General features: G+C 33.8%; 1 protein-coding gene across 1 annotated transcript; it reads right to left on the bottom strand.

Annotated features, from left to right (window-relative positions):
• Positions 1–5,234: 5,234 nt before the first annotated feature.
• On the bottom strand, positions 5,235–10,102 carry LOC107843236 (IQ domain-containing protein IQM3). Its single transcript, XM_016687484.2, has 9 exons — positions 9,504–10,102; positions 9,000–9,114; positions 8,225–8,290; positions 7,933–8,021; positions 7,534–7,621; positions 7,210–7,356; positions 7,006–7,098; positions 6,686–6,787; positions 5,235–5,880 (listed from the first exon to the last, which is right to left on the bottom strand). Exons 1-9 carry the CDS (start codon positions 9,818–9,820, stop codon positions 5,386–5,388), a joined length of 1,512 nt encoding a protein of 503 aa, XP_016542970.2. The 5' UTR covers positions 9,821–10,102; the 3' UTR covers positions 5,235–5,385.
• Positions 10,103–10,568: the final 466 nt, after the last annotated feature.

Raw genomic sequence — 10,568 nt, 5'->3', positions numbered from 1 at the left:
TTACATGCACAATCGTGATATTTCAGGTGGGAAAAGTGAAAAATTGATAGTTACGATATATTTTGATAAATAGTTGATGATAATTTCGGGTGTGAAACTCAATTTTTTTATAAAAACACCCCAACTATCAATTGTTCATTTTTCCTACCTGCACTGTGGCGATATTTCAAGTAAGAAAAATGAACAACCTGACAGTTAAAATTGTGTTGTGATAATTAATAGGTGATTCAAGCTACGAAACTCAAAAAGATATGTCAAAACACAGCTTAACTATCAGTCGTTCATTTTTTCTTCCTGCACAATGGTGGTGATATTTCATGTATGAAAAAATAAACAACTGACAGATAAAGCGTATTTTAACAAATAAACAGATGATAGTTCAGATACGAAACTCAAAAAATATATCAAAACACACCACTACTATCAACTGTTCACTTTTCAAGATAGGAAAAGTGAACAATCTATAGTACTTAGAGATGTATTTTGACAAAATAATTGGTCATAGCTCAGATATGAAACTCTAAAAATCACACATACATACATAAACTATGCTTTCAATCACATGAAATCAACCATATATACGAACTTGACCTCAACTATCAATTATTTATTTTTCTACCAGCACATGATGGTGATATTTCAGGTAAGAAAAGTAAACAACTGACAGCTAAAACATATTTTAACAAATAAATAGATGATAGTTCAAGTATGAAACTCGAAAAATTTATCAAAACACACGTCAACTATCAATTGTTCATTTTTCAGAGATGTGTTTTTGACAAAATAGTTGGTCATAATTCAGATACGAAACTCGAAAAAAAATCAAACAAACATACACTATTGCTTTCAATCACCAAACAAGTTGAAATCCACTATACGAACTCGAAACAAAAATTAAAAAAAAAAAAATGAAATACCTCACAACAACCAGATGATCCAGCAACTAAAAACTCATCATTATTATTATTACTAATAAGTGGTTGAGCCAAACAAGCCAATGCTTGTGCTGCTTCCATTTCACACACAACCAATTCATCTTCACCACCTTGAACCTCCTTGTATGGCGGTTTAAAGTCTTTGTCCATTGTAAAATGAGAATTATTTTTTTTTAATTAAATGTTAACAAAGTGAGAAAAAGAGAGGGAGAAATAGTATATAATATATATAGTAATAATAAAATATATATATAAAAAGAAAAGAAAAAAAAGGTAGTGAATGAGTGCCACGTGTCGTGTCAAATCATGGAAAATGAACACCCTAACTATTTGTTGTACTTTAAAAGAAGCTGTATCATCAAAGACCACGTGTGTGCAATGTCATGTAAGGAGGCTTGTACTTGTACTTCTTGTAGTATAAGGGATGACAATGGGGCGGGACGAAGCAGGAAGGGGCGGATTCACTGTGACCAGTCTATCCGTCCCGTCCTGCTTTTTATCTACATAATGTTAATATTATAAAATTATCGAGAGGGGGAGGGTTGTTTTGCGTTTTATACGTTAACTATCAGTTGTTCATTTTTCCTATCCTAGTTATACGCACACATATTCAACTATTATTGTTTTTCTTATCTGAACTATAGACACTTATATTCAAAAACATGTTTAAATTATCATTTCTTTACAAGTTTCACATCTCAGCTAACCTTATTACCCCTCAATTATACCCAAAATGGTTGAGACACACCTTAACTTAAGGGGGGTCCTATTACCCTCATGAACTAATTAAAAGTTTAATTTTGACACCCTTAGTGCGTATGTGGCACACATGTGTGCCTACATGGAAAGGTGTTGTGTCATGTATGTACCACGTAGGCACTAAGGGTGTCAAATTACACTTCTAATTAATTCAGGGTAATATTACCCTCTTTAAGTTGAGGTGTGTCTCAATCGCTTTGGGTATAGTCCAGGGTAATAGGGTATTATCTTTTTTTATATATATATGAATTATAGACACATGCACTTTATTAAAAAGGATTTAATTAGAGTTATATATCAAAACACACGTAGACTATTACTTTTTCACGAATTTCATATCTTAATTATCAGTTGTTGTTTTTTGTTTTCTTTCTCTACGTGAATTATAAGTATTATGTATTAAAACGCGCTTTAATTAACAATTATTTTCTTTACCGACGTGAATTGTCATTGTCTTTCAAGTAGGAAAAAAACGACTGATAATTGAAATGTGTTTTAATAAGTTAATGGTAAATAACTTATGTTGAAAAAGGAAAGAGTGGATCATTGTAGTGTGAAATATTTGTCTGTTATATGATTTGTATTTAATTAGTTATGGAATTTAAAAAAAAAAACAAAGGGGTAATTTCGTAATTATGGGATTTTAGAAGGTTCTTTTGCGGCCCCTTTTTGTTGTGTCTGTAACAATATACACAAGGCGACGACGTGGCTAAAACAATTACCTAGTACTCTCCCTCTCTCTAAACATATAAGAAGGGGAAAAAAAAGTAATAATTGAAATTAATATAATCCAAATTAAATGACTAAATTGCAAGTGATAATAGTCAAAGAATAAAATAAAAAGTTGTTATTTATAAGAAAAATAAACTAAATTAACTTGTTATTTATAAAAGAAAAAAAAAAATTGATCATGCATGTTACTTTTAGAAGCTACTTATAAGCTGTTTCATAAGTTACTCGTCAGCTACTTCAACAAACTGCTTGTATGTTGATTGCAAAACTACTTGTAAGCTGCTTCATAGATTACTTGTAAGCTACTTCGACAAGCTGTTTATAAAGCTATTGATAAGATGGTAATTACAAAGCTGCTTCCAAGCGGCGTCAGCTATTTTAACAAGCTGCTTGTAAAGCTACTTATAAAATTCTAATTCGAAAGCTATTTATGAGTTAGTTGTAAAGTGCTTGTAAGCTTTTTCAGAAAACTTTGCGAGTAATAAATAAGTATTCATAATTCAATGTATATATTCATAATATAAGTTAAATTTTAGAACGTTTAAGGGTTGATACTTACGTCAAAAGATTTGATAAGTCAAATTTTTTAAAAAAATAAAATAAAATAAATTAATAAATGAATAAATTATTGATCCACGAGAATCATAACTCAACCCACACAATTCTTATTAAGTTTTAATTTAGTTGTTTTAACTTATGATGTGATCATTATTTTTGCTTCCAATTACATTATGCCAATTGGAAGATAACAAATTAAATTGAAATTACAACTTGTCAAATCGCCTTGTCCTGCCACGTGGATATCCCAAGTCATTACAACTTGGCACATACATACAATTAAAAAGGATTTAATTTTATGTTAGTTACTTTCGTTATTTGTATTTAATTAGATATTAAATTTATCACATATTAATAATTGTCAAAGTATATCTAACTATTTGTTGCATGTTGGTTTAGTCAACTTGTTATGTGAACTACGTAGGATATTATGGTGAAGAGATGTGGCCTCTTGAAATGATGACACGTGGACATGAAAAGCAGGGTAATTTCGTAATTTGACACAATTTAAGGGTTGAATTCATCTTTGCCGTTTTTTCTTTTTTTTTTTTGTCGTATATCTAACTATTTAAATAGCAACTACGTGTATAAATCATTTACCTCTTAAAACGACATTTCAAATAAGTTGAAATCGACTATAAGAATTCATAACAATCATAAAAATATTTAAAAATTCAAAAAAGAAACTAACCTCAAGGCGCCAAGGGCGGTTGTAGCAGATAAGGTACATGTTTACGTAAATTCAGTAGCATTTATCTATTAACTCCATATTCTATATATATATTATATATAGATATGTATCAAAAAATTCATTAGATACAAATAAATATTTAATTATTATATCGCACATTAATTTTAAATCATTATAGAAACTTATATAACCTTCAAATCTTAGATCCTCCTCTGCTGTTCATAACGACTAACTAGATGAGTCAAACAAAGTGACACTTGTATTGCTTCCATGTCCACCAGTTTACCATCATCGTTGCTCCTCCGTCGTGCTTGAAACATGCACGACGGAGTTAAATCTATGAACTTTTTGATGTTCATAGAGAAAAAAACATCAATTTTTATTATTTTTTGAAGTGGAAGGACAAGAGAGCAAAAGAAAGAAAGGGAAACAAAGAGAAGGGAGAAAAAAAGAGGGCGGTGAATGGGTACAACGTGTCATATGCCAAATCATAAATATAGGTATGGAAGAAGTTAATGTATATATGAATGCCACGTGGTGATAGTATAATTCACATTGGTAATGTAGTTTTGGTTTTTAGCCCTTTTAAGCAAAACACATGAGTGATTCGTCTATCTTTATTTGTTCACTATACGAAAAATAAATATAAATATCAATAATATTTATCCAACTTAAAAAATCAGTGAAAACGGTCAAGTAGACGAATAAGGATGAGTGAAGAGTAATATAGTACATTTACATTATTATTTGTTAATTTCTTAAAATGTATGCTAAAGACGAATGAAAGAGTACTAATTCATCTACCTCATTTAATGTGCCACGTTATAATTTCGATAATCAAAAAAAAAAAATTCAATGAAATTTCTTTGCATGTCTTTAAATACTTTAATTAGTTAATCATTGTATTTTATTTTAAAAAGTATAAAGTTTTTATGCCTAAATATAGTGATAAGTTTAGAAGTTTGGATTTCAAAATTAATATAAAATTGGTTCGCTAAATCGGCTATTTGATAGAATCGGGTTCATTTTATAAATGAGTTTTTTTTAGCATATGTATCTTGAAATCTCGTATACTAGCTACTATATATTTTTAAAATTCGTTAATTTTCAATTACTACTTCAAAGATTCATTAGTATAAAAAATTAATAGCTCTAGTAATTAGCTATCTATGATATAAAGATGAAGTTTTTATAAAATTAAAAAAATTAGAAATTTTAAGTAAAATATTAATTGGAAAATTGGTGAGACTTGAAATAAGATTAGACAATTCATGATCAAATTATTCTTAAGGAAAAAAAAAAAGATAAACATCCTCTGAAATTATTCCAAATCCAATTTTAGAACTTCAATGATTGAGTTTCCAATGTGGAAATTGGGTTGCTATCCCTATGAGCCCATTGTCATTGTGTTATTGCCCATGGAGATTTTTTATGTAACTATCTTTCAACATATTTAAAAATAACTTAACTTTTAACCTCTCATGTTACGACATGCTTGGTTCGAATCCAACAATAATAACATATTCAGTGAAATGTGGAGTCTGAAAAAGATAAAAGTGTACGCAAACTTTACCCATACTTCGTCGATTCAATAAACAGCCCTTAAGGACATTGCACATAATATGTTAAGTTCAATAGCTGAAGAGGACATGGCATTTACACTTACTAGAGCATATTATAGCAGCAACATGCAAAACAAAGGGTTCGGGTTCAAGAAGACTTTACGAGTACATTGCCAGAAACTGGCGACGAACATGTAGGTGAACAAAGAGCATCGATGGGTCTAGGAGTGGATGATGGAGAAGGTTTAGGTGAAACGTTAGTAAGTTCCAACGCTTGCCATCTAAGTTCAGCAGGGTAATCGGCAATGCAGCCAATTCTTGGACCGGCACCTGTTGACCACCCTCGGGAGAGTTGATGGCCGAGTTGATATGATTGTGTAGACTTCTTGGAATTGATCCTTTCTAGTATAGCAGTCTTTGGTACTTCTCTTCTCGGACTTTGAAGGCCACCTGAGAGCGTTCGCTGGTAGCTACTTGGCTTACTCTCAACTTGTAGTGGTTCGATTGATTCTGTAGAACGGTCTTTCTCCTCTTCCTTCACTGCTTGCGGAGGAGAGTCTGATAGAGTTGTAAGTTTAGACAGACTTCTTTTAGCAGATTTTACATCTTCGGAGGTGTCGTAGTCTTCATTTGCCTTTTTTATCTGATGACAGATCACAAAGACACAGATTACTTAGATTAGACTTAGTAAGTAATCACACGAAACCACAAGTCAAATCCGATCCAAAGCAGACAGTATGCCAGCACGCATTGAAGGTAAATCCTACCACCAACCCGAGGCAAAGTAGAAAAGAGAGAGAGAGCGAACAAAGGAAGCAATGCGAAAAAAAGGGAAAGATATATAAGAGCAATCAGTCGATGCTGAAGCAATTGGAGTACTTAATAGGATCATACTAAAGGAGGAGCATTTGAGGGAGTTGAGCAATCCTATCAACAAAATAAGAGTTCTTATTTGTTTATCTTGAACTTTGTCCCACTGTAACCCGGTGTTGGATCCTCCCAGAAAATGCACTACGGTTGGAGTACCCGACAAAATAGTTCTTAATTGTTCATCTTGAACTGTGGCAGGAGGAGCAGACTATTCCCTAGTGTACTTATAATCCATCTTGCCCGGACTCTCCAAAAATGTTACTGCACCCGTGTTGCATCCTCCAAAAAGTACACTACTGTTGGTAGACCCAACAAACACCGGATGGCATATTTGAAGAGTCCAAATAACAACAACAACAACAACAACATATCAAGTGTATTCCCACCTAGAGGGGTCTGGGGAGGGTAGAGTGTACGCAGTCCATACCACTACATCAGGTGAAGTGAAGAGTCCAAACAACAGAACTTATAATAGGCGCGGAGATGATGAAAGACTTGGATCTTAGATTGCTCTCTCATATGTTAAGACTTTAAAGGAGAAATATGGATGTAAAACTAAAGACATGAAAATCACTCACATCAACTTCATCCACGTTGACTCCATTATCCTTGAGAATCGATAGAAAGGTTTCAAGGCTATCATCTGTTGGCCGATAATGTCCACTGTAAGGTGAAATAGACTGTAGAAAAAGAATGTCAGAGTAGAATAATTCAAGCAAAACATTGTAACAGCAACGCAAAGAAGTCAGTATAACAAGCCTATATGCAATTATATTGTGTAAGAGTGCTATAGAATTATCACAGACAGCGTTATACTACTGATGGAGCCAAAATTGTTCAACTAGGAAGTCCCACAAACATCATATCTGACAAAGGTAAAGATAATAAATCAATCTACCTTTACAGTCCCATCCTGTACCACGAGTCGTCCAGCAGCTAAAGCAGCCCCACCAGCCAGAAAGCTGGAATGATGAAACATTCCTTTCTTTTTCTGAAAGGCATAACAGAAAGGAAATTTTCAAGAATTTGTAGGATAATCGTAAATTTCAAGTAAAATAATGATAAAAACAAGAAATTTATGCAGCAACACTATATCGCTCACCACACCAGCATAGAGTCTTCTTGAGGTGCTCATCACAAAGATCCATTTTTCCCCTGGCGGCCCTTTAGTTGTGTCAAGAAGATTTCTGTTTAGCTTATGCAGTATTTGTCCTTCAGCAATTATGTATTCATAATGTTGTCTCTCTTGCTGATTACAGAAAGATTAGGAGGTAACAATGAGATCGTGTATGACGGAGCTAATCAACGGCATCAGCAAAGGATAAAGAGTTGGTGCAAGTATTTGTGGGAATGTCTGTTGCAGCGCGTGATTGATGCTAAACAACGTGATATGTAGTGCATAAGTAACAAAAGATTCAGCACATACAGGTCCAAGATACTTGATGCATTGTTTCTGGAGCTTAGCTCGTGGACATTCTTTGAGATCAACCTTTCTGCCATCTCCAAGATCCAACCTGCACATGCCTAGTCATTGTAAGCTACCCAAACTAAAGCTTGTAAACTTTATCTTATAGCGATGGATGCAACTCAGACAAACAGACACACTTACGTTCAACTAACTCAATACTAACAAAAAATGCAACAGTAGCTCAAAGCAATAACAAGAGATAGTCATCCAGGAATCAAATGCAGGGTTTATGACAATCAGTATAAAGCTTCTATTACATCCACTTCCATGAGAACACACAACTGCGACTTCGACAACCTAAAGATTTACATTTGAGACAATGCATGTGATATCAGTTTCAAAAATCAGCCTCCTTACCAGAAGAAGAAGGGTTGGCCAGCATCAGTTTTACACCATTCTTCATAATATATATGCAGGTTATGCCCATACCGATGACGTGGATCAATCTACAGTTAACACAATACAAAGATCAAATATTATATCTCATTAATAAACAATAACATACCTAGTTTAGATGATTGTACGCAGACCTTACCCCTACCTCAGAGCTAGAGAGGCTTTTTTCGATAGACCCTCGGCTCAACAAAAACATCCAAAGGCGTCCAGAAAGAGAAATAATGAAACAACAGAGTTAAAGAGGCAGACTTACAGCCTCAATCCAGTGTTGAAAAGCTAATATCTGAGCTTCAGCATCTTTAGACAAACCTTTACCAACCTGGACAGAATGTATACACAGTTAATGTTTGTTTAATTCTTTTCTCATAAAATCTTGCATTACTACTACTGTTAATTCTCCGGCATAAAATTTTGAATTACTACAAGAATATATTCAGCGTAATCTCACCAGTGGGGTCTAAGATTGTTTTGTTTCTAGCATAGAATTCTAAAATGGGCAGCCCGGTGCATTAAAGCTCCTGCTATGAGCAAAGTCTTGGGAAGGGTCCCACCACAAGGGTGTATTACCTTGAATAGAATTCTATATAACTGTATTTGCAAAACATATGTGGGGACCTATGCTTAATACAGAACACAAAATAAATAGTGGAATACGAAAGGTCACCTAACATGACAAAAATAGCTTTAAATTTAAGGGGCCAACTGCTAGTTGTAGTAAATGAAGAGAAAAGTCAAATTATCTCATAAAAAACAATGAAATTATTAGTAGTATAATTAGATCTTTTAATGATTTTCAATTTATATGAACTAGAACTTGTAAAACTATACCAATAGTAAAACTAATTCCTGAGTTTTTTATTGTAATCCCTTATAACTAATCACTGAATTATAATCCTCATACAATAAGTCCATTAAGCCTTGGAAACAGCATCTTGCAGAAATGCATGGTAAGACTACGTACATAGACCCTTGTGGTTCGACTCTATGCATAGTGATAGTGAGAGTTTTTGTGCATTTGTAAAAAATACCTTGGAAGCATTTAAGCCGATGCGATTCCACCGTGAAAATGCAGTCTCCGGCTTCAAATAATTGAAGAAAGAAATTGTACTGTGATTCAACCGAGCATAATCTATTGCTTGCCACCTTCATAGTACACATAATACAAGTAGCACAAAAAATTAACAAAAATAAGTAAAAATTTCAACAGTTTTCTTAAATCTACTCTGTCAATCTCAATGTATACAACATTTTTTCACTTATCCAGAGTCAATTCGACTAATCTTCAAACTAAGTTTGCACAAAATTAAGTCTATATTTTAAAATTTATTTACTTAAAAATTATACGAAAAGTAGTATAAGATGCAACTTTTTTCATGTTAAATATAAAAAAGTGAACGGACAGCTATTTTGACGAGTAAAATGAACGAAGATAATAGCTAATTTAACTCTCGAAAAGCAAAACGTGGGAGCTATTTTGAAACGAAGGGAGGGAATAGTGATAATAGTAGTAGTGATTAGTTAGATAGACGTACCAAAGCTCTTCAGCAACCACAGCAGAATCAGCTAACATACGCCTCGTACGATAACTCCGGTAAACTTTCTGCACTCTTTTCGCAGCATCCGTCGTCTCTCCACCACCATTTCCCGGTGGTTCCGACGGAGAAATCGGAAACTCAGCGATACTTTTTTTATCATCACATTGAGCAACCGGAGAACCGAATCCTTGAAACTCCATATTATCGTCGTCGGAGCTCCGAAAATGGGGAATACGAAGCTCCGAGAGTTCACAACTTGACATGTCGAGGAGTTCTCTATTGAAATTTGAAACGCCGCTAGTTTCGACTTCCATTGGCACAGATTCGGTCAAATAATTAACTACTTTGCTCTCTCTACACAAAAGGCCTTCACATTCGGATAATTAAAAAAATAATACTTACTATATATAAATGTTATTCTATATATATATATAGGCCTTGAGATTCGGACAACGAACTATTTCGATGAATGAGTTTTAGAGAGAGAGAGAGAAAGTTTTAGTGAGAGAGAGAGAATCGCCGGAGAAGTAAACGGAGTAGTCGGAGTACATATAAAAATAGAATTTACTATTTGTTAATAAGGATTGCGTTTTTTTTTTCCCGGGAAGTACAGTTGTTAATTTTTACGGGGACGAAATGATTTTTATTAGGGTCCGTTTGGTGATGAGAATTTTTTCACTTTTATTAGAATTGCGGTTATTCTAGATAAGGTGAGAGTGATTTCGGTAGAAATTAAATTAGAAAAGTGAGGTTGTGATGGTTCGAATATGTGCGGAGGTGTGAAAGATTAGGTAGGGATGAATTCAGGAGAGGTAGAAGTAGATTGAAGAAATATTGAAGGAAAGTGATTAGATATGATATGAAACAGCTTTATCTTATCGAGAATATGATTCTAGATAGAAAGGAGCGGAGGAGGCGGATTAAAGTAGAAAAACAGTAGGAACGAGTGCGTCAGTGCTAGTAGGTCCATGAAAGTCAAGATAAGGAAATCAAAGATAAGATGGTTCGGACATATGAGGAGGAGGGGTACGTCTGCCTCCGTGTGGAGGTATGAGAGGTTGG

This window comes from Capsicum annuum, chromosome 9, assembly GCF_002878395.1.
Source record: "Capsicum annuum cultivar UCD-10X-F1 chromosome 9, UCD10Xv1.1, whole genome shotgun sequence".
In the NCBI taxonomy this organism is placed as follows: domain Eukaryota; kingdom Viridiplantae; phylum Streptophyta; class Magnoliopsida; order Solanales; family Solanaceae; genus Capsicum; species Capsicum annuum.
The sequence above is the reverse complement of the archived record's forward strand: the minus strand, read 5'-3'. Positions and strand labels throughout refer to the sequence as shown.

What these genes read in the sequence shown, in the direction of transcription:
- LOC107843236 (XM_016687484.2), bottom strand. Translation starts at nt 9,820, where the DNA reads ATGGAAGTCGAAACTAGCGGCGTTTCAAATTTCAATAGAGAACTCCTC. An exon ending in GCATCAAGTATCTTGGACCT is followed by an intron (nt 7,357 to 7,533) that starts GTATGTGCTGAA and finishes TTCTGTAATCAG; the next exon opens with CAAGAGAGACAACATTATGA. An exon ending in TACAGGATGGGACTGTAAAG is followed by an intron (nt 6,788 to 7,005) that starts GTAGATTGATTT and finishes CTTTTTCTACAG; the next exon opens with TCTATTTCACCTTACAGTGG.